This window comes from Desmodus rotundus, chromosome 10 (assembly GCF_022682495.2).
Source record: "Desmodus rotundus isolate HL8 chromosome 10, HLdesRot8A.1, whole genome shotgun sequence".
Taxonomy (NCBI): domain Eukaryota; kingdom Metazoa; phylum Chordata; class Mammalia; order Chiroptera; family Phyllostomidae; genus Desmodus; species Desmodus rotundus.
This window is the reverse complement of record NC_071396.1, coordinates 32,032,586-32,060,417: the sequence shown is the minus strand read 5'-3', so window position 1 is coordinate 32,060,417 and position 27,832 is coordinate 32,032,586. Positions and strand designations below refer to the sequence as shown.

At 47.4% G+C, this 27,832-nt stretch overlaps 1 protein-coding gene across 2 annotated transcripts; it reads right to left on the bottom strand.

Moving 5' to 3' along the window:
• Positions 1 to 413: 413 nt before the first annotated feature.
• FAM174B (family with sequence similarity 174 member B) lies at positions 414 to 27,079 on the bottom strand. 2 transcript variants are annotated; one of them, XM_045196376.3, is made up of 4 exons: positions 26,428 to 27,079; positions 14,289 to 14,420; positions 6,495 to 6,575; positions 414 to 4,237 (listed from the first exon to the last, which is right to left on the bottom strand). In XM_045196376.3, exons 1-3 carry the CDS (start codon positions 26,760 to 26,762, stop codon positions 6,533 to 6,535), a joined length of 510 nt encoding a protein of 169 aa, XP_045052311.2. In that variant the 5' UTR covers positions 26,763 to 27,079; the 3' UTR covers positions 414 to 4,237; positions 6,495 to 6,532. The 2 variants fall into 2 exon arrangements, with proteins under 2 accessions (XP_045052311.2, XP_053768786.1); XM_053912811.2 differs by lacking the exon at positions 6,495 to 6,575 and having other exon boundaries at positions 26,428 to 26,927.
• Positions 27,080 to 27,832: the final 753 nt, after the last annotated feature.

Genomic DNA, 27,832 nt, shown 5'->3' with positions numbered 1-27,832 from the left:
GTGCCGAGAGCGCATGCTCGGCTCCACATGGTTTTCCACAACCACCCAGAACACAGAGCCGCGGAGGTTGCTTCTGCACGGATCGCTTTCAGTGCAACAAACCAGAGAGAGGAACCTTGGTAGCCCTCCGGGGTCAGAGGGCCTGATGATCCTGGTTTACATCCCCGCCACCTCCACAGGGTGGACAGGGACTCTATCCAGATGCTCTGGCCTGCATAAGACGAAGACAGCAAGCAGGACCAAAAGGGAGTTATTACACACACCTGGTCTCCCCACCTGAAGCCACTCCTGTTTGGGTGGGCCAGTGCCCTGGACGACTTGGGTACCGCTCAGCTCCTACCAGCCTGTCAAAACCCCCTGGCACACAGTCTACACAGAGCCGGCTTCTATATAAGGCCTCTTTTCCAAGACTGGAAGAGACAACTATTTTGTTTAATTCATATAAACAAACATAGAAAGTCAAACAAAATGGTAAGACAAAACATCTCTTGAATGAAGGAATAAGAAAATCCCCAGGGAAAAAAAAAACCTAAGTAAACAAATAATTTGATAAAGATTTCAAAGAAATGGTCGTAAGTATCCTCACCAATCTTGGAAGTAGAAAGAACTTCAGCAAAAAGAAAGTATAAGAAAGAACCAAGCAGATCTTAAGAATACACAATAATTGAAATGAAAAACACAGAGGAAATCAACAGATTAGTTAATGGTCTGTCTCTAAATCACCAAAGCAGTGACCTAAAGAAAGACTAGTGGAAATCAACCAATCAGACCAACAGAAAAAAGAACTAAAAACAAGGAAAAAAAGATAATCTAAGGGACATCTGGGTTAATATTACACACGCAGACATTTGCATTATAGGGATCCCAGAAGGAGAGGAAATGAAAACATAAACTTTATTTAAATAATGGCTAAAAACGTTCCTAATGTGGGAAAGGAAACAGACATCCAGGTCCAGGAAGCACAGCGAGTTCTAAACCAGGTGAAACCAAAGAGACCCGCACCAATACAAAATTTAAAGATTTTCTTGAAGCAAAGCATGAGAAAAACCAGTTACATACAAGGGATACCCTGTAAGTCTGTCAGCTGATTTTCATCAGCGACTGCACAGGCCAGAAGGGAATAGCAGGACCTCTTTCAAGAGTTCTTCTCTTTGCAGAATGGGGTCTGCTAACTTCTCCCTTGACTCTAGAAGAGCCAGGTGTGATACGTGATAAACTGAAGAATCCCAGTTGTTCCAGGGTTTTTACTGGAGACAAAAGTCTATTTGCTCATACTTGGGCCACACTATGGGAAAACCTATAGGAAGTGTCTTCATCTTGCCAAGATGTAAGAGAGCCCAGGACCAGGAAGATTGGGTCAATAATTGGAAAGGGAAAAGTACAGCATAGAATCTGTGAACAGGCACTATTTTCATCCAATAATAAAGTCCTTGATCTATTTTTTAAAAGAGAGAGAGTGTGTACAAAGTAGCAAGGGAGCTTGCAACCTAGAATAATTGACCCAACAAGAAACTGAAGGGGAGATAGTTGCTCAGACAAGCAAAAACTAAAGGACTTTGTCATCACCATTAAACCAGCCTTAAAAGAAATGTTAAAGGATCTTCTTTAACTAGAAAAGGAAAGTCCATAACCAGAAATAAGAAAATATGATAAAGGGAAAAATTTCACAGGTAAAGCCAAATATTCAATAAATACAGCAAATCACACATTTAAAAAGCTACTACGAAGGTTAAAAAAAAATGTATCAAACTCAACTCAAACTACAGTAAGTAGCTAGGAAATGCACAGCATAAAAAGATGTAAAATATGACAATAATATTAAGTGTGTATGGAGGAGTAAAAATATAGTCCTTAGAGAATATACTGGAAGTTAAACATCAATGAGCTTCAAATAGACTGCTATAAAGAGTAATATACATAAGCCTCATGGTAACCACAAACCAAAAACCTACAAAACATACACAAAGACAAAGGAACCTAAACAACATACTAAAGTAGAAGAGCAAACCACAAAGGAAGAGATCAGAGAAGAAAGGCACAGAGGACAACTGTAAAAACCACCCACAAACAAGAGTGAGCCCCCTGAACAACTTTAGCAGGCAGAGAACAGGAGCAGCTCCTTGGGAGAGTAAGGCAGATCTCACCAGCCAGCGTCTCCCTAACATCCAAGGACCTCATCTTAGAATGGAAGCCAATGAGCTTTTCTTTCTGGAACTTAACTCACTGGCATATTAACCCAGCCTCAACTTATCCCATTCCCACTCCTAGAAAGCTTAAGCCAAGCCAGGTAGGAGAGGCAGCAATAGCCAGCAGTTTTTGACACAACTAGTTCTCTATTCTTTGGAGATACCCTAAGATTCTCCAAAAAACAATGAGGGCTCAATATTTACTCACCAAAGAGGCAGTTCTGAAGAAATGATTAGGTGGGCCTAAGAATGGATATGAAATAATAGCTTGCCCCCCCTCTCCCACAAGGGCCATCTTATTTCTAAGTTTGTTTTCTAAACCACCAGGTCCAGGCACCTCCCACTGGGCCCCACCTCCTCCCCCTCCAGCCTTGTGTCCTCATCCCTCATCACCAAAGTCACCTTGCTGGCCTCTATCTCAAAAATATCCAAAGCAATACACACATGGTTCACACCAAAGGATTTTTTGTTGCTGTTGTTGTGTTTGTTTGTTTGTTTGTTTTATTTAAGAGCCTATAGGTTTGAAGCTCCAGAATTTGGAAGGTCATTCTCCACTGCTTCTGCCAGCCTGGCAATGAGCACCTGGCAGCTGGAGCTGGTGTTTGGGAGTAAGGCAGAGGAACCCAGCTTTCCCACTGATCATTCCCTGACAGTTGTCGAAAAGGCAAGTGTGAGCTGCAGTTCCAGTTCAAAGGTTTAGGGGGCACATTGCTGCTACGTGGCCGGCCCCGTGTAGTCACCAGGCTGACCCAGGAGGTCGCTAAGGAGGGCAGAGATAAAGCAGGCCTGCCCTCTGGCAAACAGGACAGAGAAAAGGAAAGTCAACAAAGGAAGTGAAATCAGCGGGGAGCAGGCATGCCCTGTGTGTTCCATGCAGCGAGCACTCTTCTCATAATGGTCTTGCCAAGGGTCCCCCTCTTTCCTGCCGAGGCCAACGTACCATCCTTGCAGGCGAGGGCTGCAGAGCACTGTGCCCAGGGGGCTTTGGGAACCAGGGGACTCTGCAGCTCTGGCAGCCCCTTCTCAGGAAACTGAAGAATCTGAAAAGGGGGTGAGCAGGGAAAGGCTAGAGTTTTCGTCCAAACTAATGGTGCAATTAACAGGCAAATACACAAACCTTGAAGAAAGCCAGAAAAGAAAAGAGGAGATTTAAAAAAAAAAAAAAAGTACAAAACACCTTTCCAGAGAAAACAGAGTCCCAGGGTCCCAAAGGCACTGCCAGTCCACTTTGGCAGAAGCATTGACCCCAAGGAAACAGCAAAATGGGAGCCTCTATCAGCCTGAGAAGTCAACCCAAGTCCCTGCTTCCAGAAGCCACCTGAACCCCTGACCCACACCTGTGGTACCTCCTGAGTTCAGTGGGTTTCTAGTCCAGCCTGGCCAAGACCAACTGCAAATACAGTCCCTGATATTCAAAATTCTTAGTGAACTAGCTATGCTTAATTCTGCTGAACCCTTTAAAAAAGAAAAGAAAAACGAAAAGGGAAGGTGAGGTGAGGTAAGGTAAGGCGCCACAAACGTGTATACTTCTGCTACAGGCTGACCAGCTCTAAGCGCTTTCACTTTGAACTCTTACACAGTGATTCCCAACAGAAGGCCAGAACTTGACCAAGCCCAAAAGATCACCAAAGGTTTAGACATCTAGAACGTTTAGACATCTAGAAGGAGAGCAGGGTGTCAGAAATCCTAAATACACAGATGGATATCCTGCAGGCTTTCTGGGGGGTTCTTGATAACTTCTGATCTCTTTTACTTTTGTCAACAGTTGCTTTCAAATTAATATTTTTTTAAGTCAACACATTTCTACCCTTTGCCCTCTTGAGGAAGAAGAAAGGGTGACATTTTAAAGGGGTGTCCAGAGGGTGGTAGAGGTCACTCTCCTGCGGTGACATTCTGAGCAGGCGTGACACACACAAACGTGCCAGCGTTTCATAAATAATGTTTGTCTTGGCTTCAACACCTCGGAGAAGACGGCTTCCAGATCCCTCACACTCAGGCTGCAGCTGATCAACTTCCCACAGGAGGCCAACAGGCTGGAAAACAGGTTTTACCTAAAAGAAAAGGAAGAGTGAGTCAGTGCCTTCCTGCAGAGCTCCACACCCATTCTGACCCTCCCTAACAGTCTCCATCCTGTGGGTCACACTGCCCAACCACAGGACCTTTGAACATGCTGCTGTTTGGAAGGCAAACTGAACTCCTCCAGGTTAACTCCTTCCCTTTCCTCAGCCCCCAGTTTAGGATCCTTTCTTAGTTCCCCATGTAGACCCACCAGCCCACAGCCTCTTTTCTCTGTGTATTCCTCCTTCCTAGCACTTCTACAGGTGTTTATGTGAGGGCTCAGCAAAGGTTTTCTGTGAAAGTCCACAAAGTGAGTATTTTTGACTCAAACTCACTGCTGTGGGGCAAAATCAGCCACAGACACACACTGGATGTTTGGGTGTGGCTGTGTTCCAGTAAAACTATTCTATTAAACACTGAAATTTGAACTGCATGTAATTTTTACATGCAGTTTGCTGACTCCCCATTTATGTAATTATCTGATTCGTGTCGGTCCCTTGCTTAGTCTGGAAGCTCCTTGCAGGCAGACCCTTGTTTGAGTTCACTCAGCTTTAAAACCTACTGAAGACATCATCTGAAAGGACTTAGAAAAGGAGGCAAGTCTGAGAGGTCAGAGCCACCGCCAGCATCTACTGGTGTTCCGTCACGGGCATTACATAGCACATATATTCACACGTGGGAAAAGATTGGAGACTTAATAGAATTTATAAAATAACTTCTTTTCATAATGTATGATCTCAAATATAAATATTATCATACCAGGTAACTATTTACTAAAAGATAAGGACACCCTATTTTTAGGAAATATACACTTCAGTATTATTTACACATAATATATGTAACATTACCCTCAAACGGTTCAGGAAAAAAATCTGCATTCACATATATAGATCCATCGTTAGACAAGTGAGGCGAAATGTTGAATAGGAAAATCTGGGTAAAGAGTGCCCCCATACTATTTCTTTTAGGTTTAAAATTATTTCAAAAAAATAAAAGGTAAACACACTATAGAAAATAAAGATAAATCCCCACGGTCATGTCTGAGCTGTACAGGCTGGCTCTTTAGAGTAACCAGTGCCCTCTCCTCTGGGTTGCAGAGTGGGGGGCTAACCCCCACTAACTGACGTCAACACCCCAGGCACTCACCCCCACCTTACAGATGTAGCCTGAGAGCCTCAAAAGGTAAGCCTCCCACTGGGCCTGGCCCACAGTCAGGTCTCCCTCTGCATCCCCTGCAAGTTCACTGATGAGGATGAGGGATGGGAGCCTGGGGACTGGGGAGCCAAGAGTCAGACCAAAGTGAAAGGACTCAGTTTTTGATACCTACACCAGAGCAGATGTGCACAGGAACCAAAGCCAACTACGGTGGGCCTGCTGACTCTGGGAAGGGCAGACGCCAGAATCCACAGAGGTGTAAACTTTACATACCTTCAACCTGCTAAGGATTCACCTTTAGGGACATCCCAACATTCCTCATCTGGTGACATGCCATCTTACAGATTCCCCAAAAGCATACCCTGAGGATGTTCTGTCAGATCTCCTGCCATCACTCTATCCCCCGTGCAGCTGCTGATACCCCCTGTGCTGACAGGAATAAATACCAACACCTAACACGCACAGGGTGGGCAGAGTCAAAGCAGATGGTGGGAGCCCACCACAACTTATCCAGCACGTCACTAATCCTTGGGTTCCTTCCACGGCAGCGCTAAACCTCCAGGGCTGCTGTTGGAAAACAGAACACAACAGATCTTTCTCACGCCTCCATGAGGAGCAGTTGCTCTGGGTACCTGAGAACTCCCATGGAGGTCACTGGCTTTTGGGGGCTCTCCATAAGGATGTGACCCCATCCCAAGTCTGAGTGGGGTAGATGGCTGCCCTTCAGACCCTCTGGTGTGACTGTGACTCAGGAAGTTGCCAGGAGTGTGGACACAGGGACAGGGTGAGGAGGCTGGCCGTCAAGTCCTAGGTGTCTTCATTGCATCTGTCTCCCTGAGGTTCTCCCCCGTGGAAGGCCCTGGGGGTGCACAAGGGCACAGCTGCAGCTCACCTGTTGGCCCCTACACTCACTCAAACCTACTTCTTCCTGCAATACCCTCACTCCCCCCTGCCTCCTAATTCATTGGGGCTTGTTTCCTTGGCCTTTCAAACCTTCCATAAGCTTCACCAACTCTAAGAAAAGCTTCCCGCCCAGAACAGGTGCCCCTCCTGGCTGCCCACAGCATCCTCTTCTTTCCTCCCTGTGGCGCTTACCAGGTCACCCTGTGTCAGAGTTCCTGGGTGTCTTCCTGTCACAGCACAAGCTCCTGGAGAGCAGGGTCAGGCTCACCCATCCTGCACGCACAGTGAATGAAATGAACAGGCTCTCAAGTTGGACACGTGAAGAGTGACAAGCAGAGATTTCTAAGAAGACTCTCTAGACTCCTTTCTTTCCCCCAGAATGGCCAAACTCTTAATGACATTCCTGTATCATCACTGAGGTAAACTAGAAAGGATTTCAAGGCTGCCCCTCTCCCCTGCCCTCCCTGGAAACCCTGTGAGAAGTGAAGGCACATTTAGATGCCGTGACCCATGCTTCTTCCTTTCAGATTTCCCATTATCCTGTACAATGACATTGGGATATCACCATCCCAGAGAAGGAGAGGGACATGCCCCCACCTGTCCTACAAGAAGCTTGTCTGTTGGTGGAAACAGCCCTCATCATGTAAGCACCTGTCTCAGCACCTGCTCAGCGCCTTGGCAGCTCAACTCTTGGTGTATCGAACAAGGACACGACTGGAACAGGGCACAGAGGCCACAGGAATAAACAATGACAGAGAAGCCGAGGGAGGAAGCAAGGTCCCGTTTGTGAGTGTGCCCGAGATGGACAGACAGGAGGACTACTGTGTGCCGTCCCACCATCTTCACCCCAGCACAGCAAAACGGGGAAAAACAACAATGCAGCTAGCTCCTACAAAGGCACTGCTAGTTAGGGTTATCTGTGTTGTTTTCCGTTTCTCTCTCTCTCTCTCTCTCTCTCTCTCTCTCTCTCTCTCTCTCTCTCTGACAGATTCTTAGGTAGCACTATAAACTGCATGTCAATAAGTCAGATTTAATAGTGAATTTTCCTTGCCACAAAAATTTTGCATACGCTTGTCCCTTACAGACATAAAACTCAAATAGTTTTTTTAAGATGCACAATACATCTTAAGATACAGCTGAGAACTGCCCCTCAAGGGCCAATATTGCTTTTCAAAAACACCAAAAATGCCTCATGAAATGCCCACTTCTAACACATGAGCTCAGTATTTTGCAAGTAACAGGGTGGCAGAGCTTTATTCACACTGGTTTGGGGACAGCCCCTGATGATGTTTCAGGCCCAGGTCAGATGCTCCAGCATCTTCAGGGGGACCTGCAGGTCCCTAGGTCCCTTCCTATTCGTTTCAGGCCTCATAAGCTCATGATATCCATTGCCGCTACACAGTCCACAAGCGGATGTGCTCCAAAGAGCTTCATTCCCCATCCTCAGAACATGAGCAAGTATGGGGTGGGCACAAGCGCCATCGAGCCCAACCACTCTAGAAGTCTCTGCTCTGAGTGTGCTTAGCAACTGCCATTGGGTATTCCTGGGGACCCTGAGCCCTGGGCCTCAGCCTAGGAATAAGCAAGTCAAGTCTGTTTCTCCTACTCCCAGCGTAGCTTCCAGGGTTCCCTTGCTGCAAACAGCCACCCAATGCCCTTTGTTCCAAAGACAAGATGTCAGCCACAGCTTCCAGGGTTGCAATAGAAATCTCATCAGTTTCTAATTAAATTCCCACTGGAAGCTCTATCCTCGAGAGGGTGGGAGGCAGGCAATTCTAGAACAATTGCCTGCATCCCTACAGGCCACATTTTCCCCAAACCTAAGAAGCAAAAGAGCAAGGGCCTCCCTCTTGGAGTAGGCAGGGTTGGCAGGAGCAGCGTGTCCTCCCAGCACCATACCTTGGGGCAGCGTTTGTCACAGATGCCAGTGCCACCTACCAGACAAATGGGAGGAAGGACGGCATCTGCCTTGCCTTAGGGGACGCCCAGAGAGTGTCATAAAAGTCTCCTGTAATAAACCAGGGATGCAGAGAGGCTCAAAACATCAGCCACAGCTGCATGGGAGGCCAACCAAGCTCAAAACACATGCAACCAGGATTTAATAGCCTTTTGAAATATGGAACCATTCAAAGTCCCAGGGTTCTCTGTACTCTGTTTAGCCACCATTTCCTCTCATTTAATTAGCCCTTTTAAGTACAGAGTTGGAATCTCTTTTCTACACCGCCTCCCCAACCCACACCAAACTTCGGGCCCCACACATCAGAGGTGATATCTCATGTATTCGAACACCCCAGATGATGGAAGCCTAAAAGGAGCGCTGGCCACAACCTCGCCCTGCCTGCCTTCCCTCCGCTTCCTGCCTGGCTGAGGTGGGCAGGATCTAAGTCACGAGATGTTGTCAGAACTACACCTGTGTAATAGTAAGAGCCAGGCTACTGCCTGGCTGCCCTGGCACCGGGAACATGCTTCTCCTTTTCGCACTCACTCATGACATCACTCGAGGTCACGATCCAGCCACATCCGATTTAAATGTACTGTTTCCCAAAGGGAACCAAAACATTTAGTTGAGCTACGTCTAAACAGGAAAGACAAGGGCCTGTGAACAGATGATCACATGTAGACAAAGAAGTTCTCAAAAACACTAAACGAAACATAAAATTACCCTTAAATTTCTTGTTCTTTTCCAATGTATTGACCTGAAAAGTTGTTCATGATATGCTGTTCAGGTGAAAAATGTTCCAAAACAGCATGTGTTGCATGGTCCTATTTCTGTAAAAAAGAAAGTTCCACACATGTACTCACACACACCCTAGTGGTTATGGTGAAGCAGTGAGATTAATTTCATTTCCCCTTTTTCTTATCTGTATTTCTGTACCATACACGACACCAGTAATTTAAAAAGCCTCTAAACGGTCTCTCTAAATGGCCGGGTGTCTTTGAGTCGGAGGACTACAACAGTCCTGTGTCTAGTGATTTATTCCAAGCTCACTCACATCCTTGTATTATTTCAACCACAAACAGAACACACTTGCAACGTGAGCTACTTGAAGTCCAGTTCTTCCCAACAAACCGGGAGGCAGGCTAGTGAGTGGCTGGGGAAGATAAGGAAAGCTGGTGGGAGGCAGCTGAAGTAGATCAAGTTACAGAATAAACACTCCAGGAAAGAAGGCTGAAAATGAATGAGCTAAAATATTCAATAGCAGTTAGAAAAAAAGAAGGGAATGCATCCAAAGAAAGCTTGAGGAAGAGAAGCAGAAATCAATTGGAAATGATAATATAATAGAAAAGATCAAAGAAGGCAAAGTTTGTTCTTTGTATAAATGAATTAAAATCAAACTTCCAGCAAGCTGGATCAAGAAAAAGGAGAACAAATGTAACCAATATTAAGGATGAAAAGGGACCATGACCACACATGCTACAAAGATTAAAAAGATGACAATAAGAGAATGTTGTCAACAACCTTAGGACAATATATTTGAAAATTTAGATGAAATGGATAAAATTCCAAAAAATATATATAACCCATCACAACTGATCCAAGAAAAAATAAAAACTAAATAGTCCTATAACTGTTCAAAGAACTCATCAATGGTTTTCAAAAATCTTTGTACAAAGAAAGCATCAGGCTATTCCCAGCTAGTTTTGGCAAGATGTGCTAAACATTCAGGAAACAAATAATTCTAATCTGATACAAATTATTTCACAGACAAGGAAAACAAGTCGCACACCCCAATCTGTATTAGGAGGCAAGTCAGACATTTACCAAAACCTGGACCAGGATATTCCAAGGTAGGAAAACCACAGATGAATCTCAGTCACTAAGAGGAACAAGAAAGTCCTGAACGAAACATCAGCAAACTCAATACTGCTGTTATTTAGCAGACTCTATCTTTATCTAATAAAAAATATAAATTGTGAAATATAAAAACAATCAGCAGACTAAATGCAGCAATGTATAAAAAGGTAACACGACCGTGACCAAGCTCATTTTATCTCAGGAACGCGAAGTTGGTTTAATGTTAGAAAAATCAATGAATATAATTCTACCGCCCTACCAGAGGAAAAGAAAAAGTATGATGTTTTCAACAGAGCCAGAAAAAGCATTTAACAAAATTTGACATCAGCAAACTAGAAATAGGAGACTTCCTGGTTAAAAAAAAAAAAAAGGAAAAGAAAACAGTTTACAAAACCTTACAGCAAACACTGCTCTTCCTGGTCAATACGAAAAGCACGCCCTGTCAGAGCAAGAACAAGATGGCCTGTTATCATCGCTTCCAGTTAACGATGACTTAAAGGACAAAAATGAGTACAAGAAAAACCAAAAAGAGAGAGAGAGAGAAAATGTGGAAGGGCTTAGAGGGGTTGGTTCTAGTTTCAGATGATACATCTATACAAAAACCCCCCAAATCCCCATTGGTACTACTAGAATCAGTAAGAATTTAGTGAAGTTGTTGGATTTTTAAAAAATCATTATTTTAAAAAATCAAACGTATTTTTAAACGTCATGAGGACAAAGTGAGAAAAAGTGTATTTAAAAAGATTCCAGAGACAAGGTCTCAGATCCTGTGGCAAGGGCTTACAGAGGAACCTGCCTTTGAAGCTGTCTCCAAAGTGACCGCAGAGCGAAGCTGGTAGCCCCGGAAGCAGAAACCCAGGCATGGAGACCGATCCTGCGGGACACAGGGGCTCATTGTGACAGATGATCTGGGGTCAAAGACTAACACACGTGGGTTGGCTGGGTCCTGAGTTTCTGCCTAGAATGGTGACGGCGGAGAGGATTCCTCTATTACATACAAGTTGCCACATGTGGAAGGGCCCATGCTATCGTGTCAGAGAGTGAGCGCTGGTTACAATGAAAACACCCCAGAGCACGCTTTGAGACCTGGTTCCTTACCTGCCTTTGCCCTTGCAACTGACCAGGGAGTAAAGCTGTTCTTTCAAAAACAGCAGTAGTATCTGTTACCTTAACACCTACCAAGTGGTTCGTTTACTCATTTGCCTTTGGAAATGAAATCGCTATGTTGAAGAAATATCTGCACCGCCGTCTTCACTGAAGCATTATTTCCCATAGTCAAGACATGGAAACAACCTTAGTATCTATCAACAGGTGAACTGATAAGGAGAATGGATACAGACACAGAGGAGTATCGTTCAGCATTTAAAAAAAGGAAATCCTGCCAATGCCAACAATGTGGATGAACCGTGAGGACATCATGCTAAGTGAAGTAAGTCAGACTGAAAAACCACTCCTGTATGATCTCACTTACATGTGGAATCTAAAACAACCAAACTCATTTAAAAAATCAGATTGGTGGCTACCAGAGGTGGGGGGCTGAGGATGGGGGGACTGCGTAGAGGCAGTCAAAAGACACAAACCTCCGGTTGTGAAATAAATGAAGTACTGAGGATATAACGTATAACGTGATGGCTATAGTTATAGTTAACACTGTTGTATGGTGAGTTTTCAAGCTGTTAGAAGAATAGATCCAAAAAGTTCTCATCACAAAAAAAAAAAATTGTAACTATATGAGGTGATAGACATTAACTTATTGTGGTAATCATTTCACAATATGTGTATGTGAAGTCATTATTCTGTATACCTTAAACTTGTACATAATGAATGTATGTCATTTATACCTCAATAAAATTGAAAAAAAATAAATATTTAAAAACTCATTTGCCTGGGGTGGTGAGTGGCATAGCCGGCAACAGTGCCAACACAACAGTAATCGTCAGCCTGGAAAACAAACTTGCTGTACTGTTTAAAGAACTGAGACAAGTAAGGGAAGTTTCTTCATCTGACTGTGGTTTCAGTATGTACCTTATCTTCGTTACACCTGACACGGCATCAATCCAGCAGTCTTTAGGCGACAATACTTGTATTCATGTACTCAAGAAAGGGCCCCCTCTCCACTTTACACTCAAGAAAGGGCCTACAGACAGAATTTCTGGGCAGGGTGATTGATATATTTCTCTGTTGGGGGCCTTTTCTTATTTAGTGAGATATGAGGCTACGACAAAAATGGCTCAGCTTATTGCAGCTCCCAAGGAGTTACTTTGGTCACCAAATATGGGTAAAATTCTATTCAGTGGCTCGGAATCAAAACAGCACGTTGATCAACTTAAGCCGTCGAGCGCTCCTATTTACAAACCCCCCAGGCCTGCGGCCTGCGTGGTGCAGCAAACCCTTTGTATTGTGACTAATGATGAAGATACAGTTTTCTTCGCGTTATGTTTTATTTCTGTGCATTGAATATGAGGCAGACAAAATGGCTTAGCAATAAAATCAGTACAATCACTACCTTCATATGTGTATATTATTTTGCAGTATGGATGAACTAATTGTTTGGATTCTTTTCAAAAGGTGCTGCTCTTCACCAAAAGTGTAAATTATAGCTAATGATTTGTTCCCCAACTCTGCTATCTATAACCAAGCTGTGTTTTGTTTATGTCTTCTAGGTGTGATTCATTAACAAATTATTTCTAATATCAGTAATGTATATAAATATGATAGTACAACCATTTTTTAGACATAAATATAAAAAATGGTATTTTTAAAGCATGAATGTCTCAAAATATAAAATACCTGGGAATATATCTAACAAAAATCTGTAATAGGTTTACAGAGAAGCTTTCCAAAGTACTGAACGACAGTTTTGAAAATATCTAAAAAATGGTAAGTCATTTCAAGTTCATGGATTGGAATAGTCAACATAAAGTGGCTGATTCTCCCTAAACTGATCAAAAGAGTCCGTACTGCTCTAGCCAAAACCCCAAACACTGTTTTGCTGAATCTGAGTACTGATTTATACAGGAAGGCCAAGGGCTAGGGATAGCCAAGGCCGTGCTAGAAAAGTTGGGGAGATGTGGGAGATTCACCTTCCCAGGTGTGGAAAAGCTGTATATGACGGTCGATTTCATGTGTCAACTTGACTGGGTCACATGGTGCCCAGATATTTGGTTAAACATTATTCTGGGCATGTCTCTGGATGTTTTTGGATGAGATTAACAATTACATCCGAAGCCTGAGTAAAGCAGATTGCACTCCCCAATGTGGATGGGCCGCATCTAATCCGCTGGAGGCCTGAATTGAACAAACGGCTGAGTAAGGAGAATTTGCTCTTCCTGACTATTTTTGAATTGGGATATTGGTCTTCTCTCACCCTGGGACTGGAACTTACACCTTTGGCTCTCCTGGTTCTCAGTCCTTCAGGCTTGGAGCTTTATAAATAAATCTCTTCCTATAAATGGATATAGGATTGTTGGTTTTATTTCTCTGGAGAACCCTGGAGGGAAAAGCTCAGGATTGGGTCCAGCGTGGATTAGTGTCTCACCTTTGCCACTAATAACTGAGACCTTGGACAAGCAACACCCCCTCTGTGGACCCCTGAGCCCTCATATCTAAACTATGTTCACCCCCAGCTCTCACACTGCAAATCCCACACATCTGAAGTACATCCCAAAAGGACCCACAAACCACACTCTCTTGAAGTCACAATATCATTCTGACCTTCCCACAGGCTATGTGGAGGAAACGCACCTGGCATTCGAATTTATCAGTAAATGCCATGCTCACTCCCTGCTCTGGGGAATCAATTTAAGAGAGGCTGAGAGAGAAGTTCCCATTTTTGTGTACAGTGTGTGACAGATGGGGCTGCTCACTCCAAGTCCCCCAGAGCAAATACACAAAGAGCTTCTCGTCTAAAATTCAGTCCTCCCTTTCCTCCTGAAAAGCTGACTTTTCAGTGTTGGCACTTGGGAAAAGTAGGGAATAACAGTTTCTCTGTACATGTCACCTGTTGATTTCTGAGTGCTGTGTGCTGTTGTAGGAATCACAGCAGTTGCCCCATAAGCAGCACATCCCAAGGTCAAACACTTGACCAGAGAACAAGAACACATGCCTGGCCTTGTGGGGTTTTCAAAGGCAAAGCGTCCCACCAGCCCAAGTCCAGGAACCCAGGAGGCAGCTGCTGTCCCCACCTGTACCTGTATTTGATATCAAATACTGTAGAGTCCTCATCCTCATCATCCTCTTCATTCAGTGGGGCCATTTCTACTCGCTCGGCTGGAGTGGTGATGATGTCATACTTGCGGGTCTTCTTCAACCTCTTTCCTGACCTGGAAGAGAAGCACATTCCTGAAAACTCCACGGTCCCCACCGAAGCAAACCACACTACTGTCCCCAATCCGGGTCCCAGGAGACCTGGCGAATACCACAGCTCCTGGCCTTCATAACCCTGGTGGTCCTCGCCCACACAATGGAGATAATTATACCTGCCCTGAACACTGGAAATCCCAGTAACCAAGATAGATAATAATACCCAGGAACAATATTTTTAAATGGCAAAATTAATGCAAAGAAAATCCCTGATGAACAAAAGGTGAAAATGTTCAGTGAGGAGAGGAGCCAGCCCTACACTTGCACAGGCCTGATGCACCCCGTGGCCTCCCCCCACCCCGTCCACCTCGGCCTGGCCCTGCTGTGTCGATGGCCACCTCTCCAAGCACAGGTGGCCCCACTGGCATGAGGAGCATTGCCCTCTGGGCCGGCCAGGTGGGATTTGGGTCAGAGCCTGGCCACTTTCTCCCTGTGCGGTCATGGGAAAGTGACTTAATCTCCCTAAGCCTCGCTCTCCTCATAAATAAAATGGCATAAGAATAATATTTGCCCCCCACCAGGCGAGGGGGAATTAAATGAGATGATGCATGCAATAAGCCTGTACACAGGAGGCTCTCAGCAGAAATGACTGTTAGTAAATATAATAAACAAACAGAAGTGTTATAGCCTCTCTTCTATGACCAGGACTTGTAAAAGTGAGTCAGTATTGTATCCATCATGAGGATTTATGAGGCTACTGGGTTACAACACTAAGCTTTTACCTCTGAAATAATAGAGGACCACTGTGGGCCACAGGGAAAGTGCTGAGACAAGGCCTTCAGTCTCCAGCATCATTCTGTCTGCGTGAAGGATGCGACATTTATCAGGGAATGGCTGAGCATTCAGGATGCCACTGGGAATACTGCTATTATTATGACTACTGATGTGCTTTGCATTTATTTCTCCAGTCTCCTGAACTCTTTCCCAAATGCCTTATCTTCTCCAGTGTCCCTCCTTTTTAAGTATATTCAATACTGTCTAAGAGAAACCAGCCAATCCCAAAAAATCATAAATGGGGCACTGAAGAATCATATTTTCTAATCATTCTTCCTGCCGACTGTAAGCCATTCCCGATGGAGACCACGTCAAAGACTCATGCAAGAGCTCTTTGTCCTCAGCATCCACAAACTCGGTAAGTTCACAAAACAATGAAAACACAAGTTTACTTTCAAAGTTTCCTCCCAGTTTCTGAGCAATATCGGTTTGCTCGTCTTACCTACCTAGTATGATTTACCAACAATACGACATATTGTATGTAAATAACACTTCCAAAGTCATTTGAGTTCTCTGGGTAGAGACTTTGGGAAATAGAAAGAAACCAGCTATAAATCTTGATGAACCCAAAGTCTCATCACAGGACAGCTTGTCCTCCCTGCTTTTATCACTGGGAGGGGACAGAGAGAGGGAGACAGAGAGAGACAGAGAGAGACAGAGAGAGAGAGAGACAGAGAGAGAGAGAGAGAGACACAGTTGTGAGACTGCTTGGATTTTGAACATGGCATGAAGCATAATGCCAGTGCCAAGCCTGGTGACAGGAGATAAGAGGGGAAGCATGGCCAGTTGCCTCCCCAGTGGTCATGGGACAATGGTATTTTGGAAGCAGGCCTTGTGCAGGGGTGTAAAGGCTAACTTTATAAAAACACCCTTGGTCCCACATTCTCACCATCAACAGATTCTTGATTTATCTCCACCTCCCCACAAAGGAGTAAAATAAATCTTTGCATCCTGCCCTAGGTGACTTACAATCCCTGTCCAAATCCATCTCCAATACTGGATGGGGGACATCTGAGCCCAGAAGTGATTCCAAATGTCACAGACAATCCCAGACAAAGCCACAAGGAAAACCACCCATCCCCATGCCCACAAGATGGGGGTCAAGCTCCCATCTACACAGACCCGCACACCACACCCTTCTCAGGAAAACAGCCCATATCTCCACCCAGATGATTCACGGCTGCTCGGAGGAGCACCTGGCTTTGCAAAGGGGCGGACGGGCCCTTCTGCTGACTGTGCCTGAGCCCCAACACACGAACCCAAGGGCTGGGAAAGCCCCTTGTAGACACCCAAAGAGAGAGAGGGACCAAGTTTCAAATCTCCTGTGAAGCCGGCCCTCCTTGAAAACTACGTAGCTACTCTCTTTTTCACCAAGCCAGGCTGGGCTGGGTTTTCTGTCACACACAACCTAAAGAAACCTAACTGCTGCAGGGCCCCCAAGAAATGAAGGCAGGTGCAGCACGAGCTGAAACCACTGCTGTAACAATAAATACCATCTTGGGCATTTTCCATATTTTAATAGTAAACCTCCCACATATAAGCATAACTTGCCCATTTCCTCAGAACTTCTAAAACTCTCGGGCTCTCGCCTGCTCCAGAAACAAAGAACCATACGTGTGAAAGTGCTTCGGTGACAACATAAAAATTTTTGCGTAGGGCTTCCTGTGAACAGACACGGTGGCGGCTCTTCTTCACAGGGCTGTCTATGAGCACAGCAGCCTCAGCAAAAGCCACAGGCTGCAAGGCCACTGGCGTCTCTCCAGGGGACAGTGGGTCAGCCTTGTGGACAGAGCCCTCACCTCACTCAGAGATGCATGCAGCTGAAGGAAGAAGCCCCTGGGTCTAGAAAGGGCCCAGGTGTAGAGTCAGACTTGGGTTCGAAACCCAGTGTTTTTGTACCCAGGCCTGTCTGTACCCAGGCCTGTCTCCTCAGCTGTACATGGATGTTGGCGGAGGGGGGGGGCGGGGCTGAGCAGGAGAGCAGCTTCAGGAAACTACCCGGCATACTGCTTCCTGAAGGAGGAGGAGGAGGAGGAGACTGAGGAAACAAAGAAGGGAAAAGGTACTGCGGGCCCATCCTCAGCAGCGGGGCCCTTTTGACACAAGTTCTCTCCCCTGGGACACAGTCTCACTAGACCAGTGTCTGCAACAAAGTGACGGCAGTGTGGATTTCAATAAATGTCCATGCTGCGCTTCACAGGATCAGGCAGGACCAGGGACATTCTGGAAGACAAAGGATCCTTCCACCGGAGCCAAAATACACATTTCTAACAAGACAGAGGAGAAGTTCAAAATTCTTCTACCCTGAAATGCAATCCTAAAGCCAGGGGGTTTGTTTATTCAAAGGCCCTTTCAACAGCTGGTCAGCAGCAGGTTCCCAGTGAACACTGGCAGGCAGCTTTATGCAAACACAGAGGGAGCAGAGCTCAGCTGAACAGCTTGGAGAGAGGCCTTCCTTCCTCACCCTCCCCACAAAGAGAAACAAACAAAACAAGCCCATAAGGGTTAGTTGGTGTTTTGAAGTTCATTTGGGGGGTGTGGTGGTCAGATCCACAGCCGGCACACCCAGAGATTGGGGTTCAGATCTCAGGTCTACAATTCCTTTGTCTCAGTGCCTCTGAGCGAGTCACCACCTGCCACCTCTGACAGGGCTCCAGCCAGGCCTTCCTGAACACAGGGGTTTGAGAGCCTCCTGGATGCACCCAGCGGCGTCACCACACCTTACCCTTGTCCTGGGGCTGCCCCCTCCCCGCCGTGCTGGGCCCTTCTGTTCCAGTACCAGCACCCAGTCAAGCGAAATGACTCAAAGCACAACGTCAAAGCTCAAATGCCCCAGAGCCCCGGACGCACAGAAAACCGGCGAAGCGGGCCTGGTGTGACATAAACATTAGAACAAACGTGATGATGTTTGGCCGCTTGGCAGCCGACTCTGCCTTTGAGAGAAGGAGATACACCGAGTGGTGCTCACAAACCCAGCACTGCCATGGGGAACAGAGGCCCTGTGCTCCCAGATACCCTACTTATCACGAAAAGCGGGAGATCTAATTTTGACTTGAAGACTCCCCATTTGTAAGTGCCCTTAACTACCTCAGTCAAAAACCCTGTGCAGATCAAAACAAAACAACAATGAAAAACTTACCTGCAGGCCATCAGCTCGTAACCTCTGACTCAGTTTCCTGGCCATGGTGTACTTGGTCACAAGTGCCAAGCATGAGTGATGTTGGATAATTCAGCTAAAAACCATGAGCCCAGAGAGATGGAATGATACACAAGTTCAGCCAAGGTCTCCCTTATATCTGTTCTCCAGCAGTTCAATCACGATTTTAGGGTGCCGACTGCTATTTACACAACCGAGCTGCTTCCCTCCCTGCTTAGGCACTGCCACCCTCATGACTGACAAAGTGGCACCATGTTAACCAACCCCAACAACTGCGTCCAGCACACAACACACAGTGTGTCCAGTGGGGTTTGCGCTTCATACAGCATCACACAGCATGGGCCAGGCAAGCCCTAAAAGCTCAATGACAATTTTTTAGGGCTTTTCTCCATAACACTACAGCATTTTGCCTCCATCTGCTCCTTACCCTTGGCTTTTTCCCCCTCTCTCAATGCCTGTGGGACAAACCCAATTCTCGTTCTTCTAAGACAAAATAATCATACCCCAGGGTTGACCTGTTTGAGGAACCACCTGAAATATGGCGACAGCAATGCCCCAAGAGCTGTTCCTCCAGCTCTCAAGTGTGTTTGCAAAGGGCTGGGTGTGCTTCGTTTTCATGTGAGGTGCCAGCTGAGGAAAGCGAGGCTTAGAGCAAGGAAGGCAGCCTCCAGGGGCAGCTCCGCTGGTTCCAGGGCAGCAGCAAGATGGCCAGGAAGGGCTCTGCAGTGAACCCAGGGGGTCCAGCACGGCCTGGAAACTCTGGTGTTGCTGTGCTTTGTGGACATTCACTGAAATCCACACTGCTGTCACTTTGCTGCGGACACGCATCATAAATGATCCTTTAGCATTTACCTGTCCTGCCACATGTCAGTTCTTGCCACCACTACCCCCACTTCAGGGACAGTTACTTCTCAGTTGAAGCTCCCAAAATGTCCACCTCAAGCCCAGATGTCCAGCTGCATGACTGGCATTTTCATGAGCAAATTTCACCTGTACGTCATCATCTCTCAGCGAGCCTGCTACCCTGACGGACCAATCCTAACCCCCTTCACCATGAACCCCACTCCAGGCCCTTCCGGGCCTCCTGATACATTTCTCTTCCTCCACTCAGGCCTCCAGCCCTCCCACCTGGTGCTTCCAGTGCCTTCCACAGGTCTCATCAGCCATCCTGTGTCTAAAGCCACCCTTTCATTATTTCACTCCTCTATTCAAATCTTTCACTTGCTCCTCTGACCCACCACAAATCCCAAAATCCTCCAGCTGGAATTCATGTCTTCCAAAATCCTCAACAGGGTGAGGGTGGAGAAGGCCGGACTGGAAGTCAAACTGCTGCCCTTCACCACATGCATGGCCTTGAACAAGAGAGTTCCTCCCTGCACCTTGATTTAGTCACCTGTAAAATGGGGACTCCAACAGCGCAGCACATAAGGATGAGGAAACACCTAAACAAAATACTGAGCACAGAGCCTGACTGGTACACAGTAACAGCTTAATAAATAATAGTTGCTATTATTACCGGCATCCTAATGATTCCAAGTGATCATTTGCTCAAGCCCTTCCCACAACAAACCCTGCTTGGTCCACTGGGTCCTGGGAGAACGTCTTCTTCCTCACACCCTGTCCAGTCCTGACTGTCCTCCCTACTTGCCTTCCTAGGCCACTCTGTACCTGTCCGAAGCCCCTAGGCCCTTCCTTTGAGAGCTTACCTAGTGTTGCTTTTGATACCTCACTCCCCCTTTTGAACCGGATTGCTTCTCATCTGGCCAGCAGCAGCATCCAAGGGCATCATCCTTTCTCCCAGATTGAACTGGCAGCTCCCTTGCCTTGGAGCATTCCCCGTGGCAGCCCCTACATTCACAGGAGGTCTCATTACATACACTGGGAAGAACTAGCCATTCAGCCAGGTGTTCTCCTAGGTTCTTGGCTGGGGGTTGGGGACACCCAGCTTGCCCAGTTCAAAACCCAGCCCTCCACATCTTGAAGGCCCAGAAAAGGCCAAGCTGGGCATCAGAACCACTGGGCTTAAGTTCAACTTTTCCTACAAACTCACTGGGTGAACTTCATTTCTGGGCCTCAGTTTTCTCACCTGTACAATAGATAAAGGGAAAGAGGCCAGGGGAGTTCTGAATGCGAGGAAACCCAACACCTGAGAGGTTACAAGACCCTGTGGCCCTGCCCGTCCTGCGTGCCCTGCCCATGGTCTTTGCCACGCGCTCCTCTGTTCCACACTTGCCACCGAGTGTGGGTTTCCTCCTCCCCGCACTCTCAGGAAAAGAAGTATCAAGTCTGGATTCCTGACAGACCGCCCTTAGACTACGTACAGGTTTTTTTAAGTGAAGCCATGACAACATGATTCTAAATGCATGGTCCCAGAAATTCCCTTTGCAAATGGCTAGAACCGAAACATTAGCCATAAAACCAAAACACTGAACACGACCCAGGAAACCTTCTCTGCTTGAATACAGGAGGGTTTCCCTCCTGTGACACCGTCCCACAGGAGGCTAAGCACTCACATGGGTACATGGGCATGAGAGTATATGGGTAAAGCCAGATAAGCCAGAGGGCTCAGGGTTAAATTAAAGAGCGATTTTCCTCCCTTCCCCAGTTGATAGAAGAAATCAGTGGAAGGTCCCAGGTCCTCACAAGCCTGTTAATAAGGGCGTCTCTTGCATCCTGGGAATTCGGTAGTCAAGGGAGACAGGTCCTACAAGGGGCCCTATGTGTCCAGGGAGGCTCTCACAGGCTAACGGGTCACCCATTCCATTTTTACACGGCTCAGAAGTAGATGCACCTGCCTGATCCTTTGGGCCGTATGGCTGTATCTTCATTGGCAGGCAAGACCAAAAGGTTGGGTGTAAATTGCATCTGTTTTCACAATAGCATTTTTAAGTACAATAGGACATTTAGCAGCTGAAAGAGGAGGGAGCCAGGGACTTGGTGACTCTGTCTCACTGTAAATATCCCAGCAGCCCTTGGAAGCATGGACTGTAGTTAGTGATGAGAACAGACGCCCAGAAAGGTGCAGTCACTGCCCACAGCAGACAACCAGCAGGCCTCACAGCCAGGGCTCTTGGGGTTTCTACTCGGGGGCACCTTGGCACTACTGACGTCTTGGGCTGGATCATCTTTTGTTGGGGGGGCTGTGCCATGCACCGTCGGTGTTCAGCAGCATCCCCGGTCTCTCCATACTAGATGCCAGCAGCATCCCCCTCGTCAGGTCACAACAAGAAAAAATGTCTCCTTACACTGCCAACTGATCCCAAGGGGAAAACCTCCCCAGGTGAGAAAGAGCTGAGAGGCTTGTTCTTCCCATGAGCCACGGCATTTTTTTTTTTTAACTTGGTAGAGAACTGAATCAAGGGCACACTCTCTACGCCCTTTAAAACTGTCTGGATGGATTTTTGCCGCATTAGATTTATTTAACGCTCCCCCTTCACTGTGGCCCACAGAATCAAGGATGAGGGCAGTTGGATGAAAGTGGTCAAGGGGTACAAACTTCCACTGCATGGAAGTTTGCAGAGACAGATCCTTGCGGGGGGCGTGATGCCCGGCGTGATGACTCGAGCTGACACTGCCACATGGTGTATTTAAAAGTGGCTAAGAAAGTAAACCCCAAAAGTTTCCATCACCAAAAAACCCACACAGTTTTCTTTTTTTAAAATCTGAGATGATCAGTGTTAACTAAACTTATTCCACAATATATATGCCAAGTCATTATGCTGTACTCCTTAAATGTATGCAGTGCTGTATCTCAATTATATCTCAATATAACGGAAGGAAACAATCAACTAAAATTTCAAATTAAACTAAGATGAATATGTTTCACTTCTATAGCTTTCCCCTCAACTCAAAATCTTAGTCAAACCACCAAAAATGACCTTCTGATGTCAAACAAACTCCACAGCCTCCCTCAGTCATAGAACAGGCCTAGGCCTTCTGACCATGGCTCTGCCTAAAGCTCCAACTTATTAAAACAATACTGCTACGCAAACGAGCAATAACTAAAAACATTTCAGAATGGCAACTTCCCCCAAATCCTAACAGCATTAGCCTTTTATATTTGTTCTTAACTGTCATTCTACTACGAATGTCAATACACAGCTGATAGGTCAAATTTGGGGACACCAGGCTAAGCAGGAAAGTTTTTGTTCCTTTTCAAAGACCTGGCTGAATAAAATAACTAAGCTTCCCTGCTTCCAACATCTGCAGGACATGGTGGTGTGCACCTTTGCCATTGAAACACGTGTGACAGCTGGGTGACGGCAGATCACCGAGAACTCTCCTTCCTCTCTATCCCCCAGGAAGCACCGAAACAAACCCTTCTTCCAGATAAGGGGATTTTACAGAGCTTTTGAAATAAGACGTGGCTGGGCCTATAGCCAAATAGAGATCTGGGAGAAAGGTGGCCTGGGCAGGAGAGCTGGGAGACTCGCCAAGACAGGGAAAGGTTCCCCAAGAGGAAAGGAAAGCTGTGGTTTCAGGTGGCAGTTTCTGACTTGTCTCCACCTTCTTTGTAAGACACCAGAGAGTAAAGCTGGATCCCCTCAGATCTCAAAGGGTAAAGTTAGACCTAAGAGAGCGCATGGGGCAGAAGGTACCAAGAACTGGCGTGTGTGTTATCCCTGCATCCGTGCTACCCCTGCAGACACTGTGACACAAAAAATTGGAGGAATCCAAGTTTTCTACTTACTAGACACAGCCTTTGTGTTGATTCCCTCCAGCTCTCAGAAACATGCCAAGGAACAGACATGAGGGGCGGCTTCATTGTGAGCTGGGCAGAACTGCATGTGCAACACACACACGCACATGCACGCACACGCACACACACGCACACACACGTACTCTCACCAGAGGGCACTCTACCTCCAAACTACCTTCCCAATCTTCCAATTCTGTCTCATCTTAAAATTGTTTTCCTTAATGATTAAAATACATCAAAAAAGTACAAATGATGCTACGGATGGGGAAACCTTATGGATTAACAAGCATAGGAAGAGATGGCTACTCGACCTCTACAGAAAACGGGGAAATGCAGAACAAAGCAATGTGATACCAAATCATACCCATATGGCAAAGAGACATGTCCAGTAACTCTGTTGACTCCACATAGGAAAGTCAAAACTCCAGCGTACTCTGGGGGCACTGGGCGGCCCTGGCAAGGCAGGCTTCTCACAAAAGACAAGGCAGGAGGGCCAACAGCAAGGAGCTGGCAGTGTGGTCTTAGTGAGAAAGGGAAACTCAGGCAGAGGGGCAGAGTAGGGCAGGACATGCAGATCCATGGCCACAGGACACCTCTGGAGAAGTCCTGGAAGTGCAGGAGGGCTGGAGTAGCGACACAGCCAAGACAGGGGCTCAAGAGGGAGGCAAGGCCTTGGATGTAAAGAGCCACCTTGCCCACATGCTAAGAAGAGGGGTTGCAGGGAGCAGAGACAATATTGGCAACAGAAGCACTAGCCTGAAGACTATTGTTGTGTCTATTTCACAGACAAAGTAGGGATTCAGGGCAGGCAGAAGGACTAGCAGGTAGAAAGGGTTGTGAGCACAGGTGGGATAGCCTCAGGGTGACTGGGGGGTAGAAAGGCCAGGAATGGTAACTGCCTGCTAAGAAGCTGGGAGATGGAGCAGGTAAGAAGGATGCCCAGCCAGTGCAGCAGGCCTTCGGAAGCCTGATAGACTGAGCCTGCAGGGGACCGTGGGAAGAGGGAAAAGGCACAGTATGGACCACTGAGCAGCATGATGGGGCCCTGGCACTGCCTGGGCCATAGACTTGTAGAGTGCTCTGGAATCAAACAGATGACTCACGCTATGCCCTGAGATACAACTTTCTCCTTTGCCAAGGAGTACATGTGGACTGTGAACCATCTGGGCCCTTCCCTGCTATGAATGCCATAAGTTCTGGTCTACATCAGCAACCAGGGTGACAGCTGTCCACCTGGAAACTCACCCCAACGAGAACACATCCCCAGGAAAAGGAGGCAGATCATGTCCACAACTGGCTTCCTATGAAGTCAGAACCTTCTCCCAACACTCTGCATCCAAGCCAACGAGGACCCATCCCTGCCAGGCTTGGGTGCCGCTCTCCCACTCAAGCACACAGCTCAGGGCCCTCACATCTGGCCACATGCTGCTTGCTTTTCCCCCTCACTGCTGGGTAATGAAGAGCAGACTGGCAAAATAGTTCAAATAACTTCTTTAAAAGTACACTGCCTTATGGGCTTGGTGGCCTATTTTGAGCTAAATGTTTCAAACCTGCAGGATCAGAGTTGCTCTGGGCGTCAACGCTCACTCCAACTGAACAACCAGGGAATCAGTAAAGGATAATGGAGTGTCCACTGAATGCCAAGCCAGTGAGGGGTACGGAGACACTGGGATGGACTGGTCACCCCTGCCCTCCAAGGCTGTCTCTAAGTATGGGACCTGGGCACTAAACCCAGTGTGAGAAGGGCTGTATGGAGGATGAACAGGGCTAGGGCTACAAGAGGCCAGAAAAGGACGTCACGGCCTCATTCAGATGTCCAAGAAAACTACCTAGAGGAAGAAGCATAGGAGCTCGGTCTTGGCGGCTGTGTGCAGTCGTGGTGGGTGATAAAGCAGGAAGGGCTGGGCCCAGGGGCAGGTAACCAGCACTGTGGAGTGTAAGAAAAGGAGCAAGTGAGAGAGAGAAGGCTCTGAAGGGCTCACGGCCACACGGTGTGCTGGTGTCAGCTTGTATGGGCTCGAATGCCGTGCCCAGGTAATGGCTACAAGGAGCCACTGAGGTTTGTAAACAGAAAGGCATGGGCAGTGGCAAGGCCGGGGTGAAGAGGGGGACAATTCAATTCCCACAAGAAGGGGACCAGCAAAGGGAGGAAAACATGGCCTAAGCCAGGGCATAGGACAGTCTGGTGGCTGGGGGGGCCACAGTTCCCCCTTCTCCATTCTCTTAGGTCCACTGGTATTTCATCCTACAGACCCACAGGGCAACGCCTTGGTTCCAAGTCACACCACAACAACAGCAAACCTATGGGTAACTCCCCACCCTGCCCTTCCAGGTCTGGTTTCTGCTCCTGCAGCTGAAAATGCTCCTGTGGAGAGAGCAAGCTCCAGGCCCCAAACCTCCAACAGCTGATCAAACACCAGAGCACACTGTGTGCACTTGGAAGGGGAGGGAATGGGCAGTGAATGATTTCTCTCTCTCTCTGCCCGGCAGCCCATCTGAGTAACAGGATGCATTTGGTTCATTTCCTACACAGAAAGGTAGCTCTTTCCATCTCACTACTCCAGGGACCCGGGCATCCTTCCCAATTTCCCAGATACTTTTTCTTTGAACTTGAGCTACCTACAAAAAGCCTCTCCAAGGACCCTTATGCCCATGGAGTTTTCATTGGGCCAGCTCAGACAGGCAGAAGCATGGCAGAGTTGTCTCTGTCCCCCACTAACAGAAAGTACTGAGGCCACTCAGTCACCAAGCAGCCTGAAGCCTAGCTGCAAAGCATAGCTCCGACATGCATCCAGTGGACAACCCCACATGCTAGATGCTGCTTCTTTTGGTAGCACAAGAAAGAGGGAAAAAAAGGCAGTTTGGGGGCTAGGGGAACCACAGATAGAAGAAGGAAGAAAGGCTGAAGTCAGACGGACCTGTGTTCAAATTCTACCTCCACCACTAACTTTACCTGGATAAGCCATCATACCTCGTGGGAAACATTTTCCTCACCTGTGGGATGGGTATAAAAATAAATTCTATGTAAGGTTATCAAAATTCTGAGCGCTATTGTTAGTGTTAAGCATTAACAGAGAGTTCAAGGGAGACCAGTATTTCTTTTATATCTATCCAGTTAAAAGAGGAGAAAATTCCTAAAATGTTACCAGGAACACCCTGCGAGCGGACCACCACGGGGCAAAGGGAGCGGGGAGTAGATGGAGCACACCAAGGTGCTCGGGTGCATCAGAGCCGTGCACTCAGAGCATTTGTACGCGAAGGTGGCGCGGGCGTGCGCTGACAGGCAGCAAGCAGTGCAGGGGACCTGCTGGGGAAGAAATGAGGCCAATGGACGCACCTGAAGACGCGGAGCAGCAGGCAGGCGATGAGGAAGGCAGTGAAGGCACACGCCACGATCACGGCCGCCTTCAGGGTTGGCAGGTCTCGGAGTATGCTGGAGATGCGGGTCACCAGAGCGTTGCCGCTGCTATTGGAGCTACCGCCGCCAGCCACCGCCGCCTCCCCAGACCCGGCCCGGCTGGTGTTCGCAGACCCCGAGCCAGGCGGCGGGTGCTCTGGCTGCGGCGCCGCTGAGGACTGGACACGGCTGGCGCGGGCGGCGGGCGCGGCCAGAAGCACTAGCAGCAGCAGCAGAAGAGGTGGCAGCAGCAGCAGCAGCGGCGCTGCGCGCATCGTGCGGGTGGGTGGCTCGGGGCCCTGGCAGGGTGCTCGGCTGAGCCCGGGTTCAGCACCAGCGCTGAGGCCTGCTCCCGGGGATCCTGCGGCCGAGGCGGCTGCGCGGTGCTTGGCAGGAAACTGCAGCGCCCGGAAGAGCCCACGCCGCCGCTACAAACACGTTGCACCGAATCATTCGAGGGACTGCGGCCCCAGGTGGGCGGGGCAGGCCACCAGGCCGGGTTGCGGGCTGCGCTCTGCTCACCCGGGGCCCCAATCACCCTAAGGATCTAGGACCCCTTTAAGAAGTAATAACGGCCAGGCTCAGTCTTGTGCAGGCTCTGTGCTGCAGTTTCCGTTTTATTTCATTCAGTCCTACAACCCCTTTAGGAGATAACTATTTGTTATTCTCATTTAACAGTTGACTTAGGACCCAGAGAGCCAGCTCACAGCAACCCAGATTGCGCCAGAGTAAGACTCCAAGACTCCAAGACTCTGGGACCTGGAGGCCAACCCCCATTTTATTGATGGGGAAACTGAAACATCTAGAGTGAAGTGAATTCCGTGATGCCCTATGCGTTGCATAGATTTCAGTATCTCCCCCTTTCCTCTCTCTGTCAAAAAGTTAACTCATGGCTTCAATTATTCAGACATTTTGCACCTCCACTTATGAACTGGATTGGATTGTGGGTTTCTGCATTCGTAACTTTGCTGTGGACAACAGTTAGGGGGATTCACAATCAGTCTCCCTCCTGGGCTGAACTTTCAGACCCCAGGGAGTAATTGCTCGGCTGCCTCTGATTTGCAAGCTAAATGATGCTTAAGTGAAGGTTCTAGTGGGATTTGATGGAGAGCACAGACTGCTTTCCTGGAGCACCAGAAATTATGAACACTGAGGGCTTCAGGTGTCACCTTTCACCCTGGGGATGGGTTCTGACAGTAAACTCTTCCGTGGTGGGTAAACAGGTAAATGCTCTTGGCAAGAACTCAGTGACCTCAAACAGCTCACTCCTGGATCTGATAGAGAAAGAGACAAAGAAAGTAGAGTGCATTGGTAAGCTATTACTGCCTAACAAGTTATCCCCAAA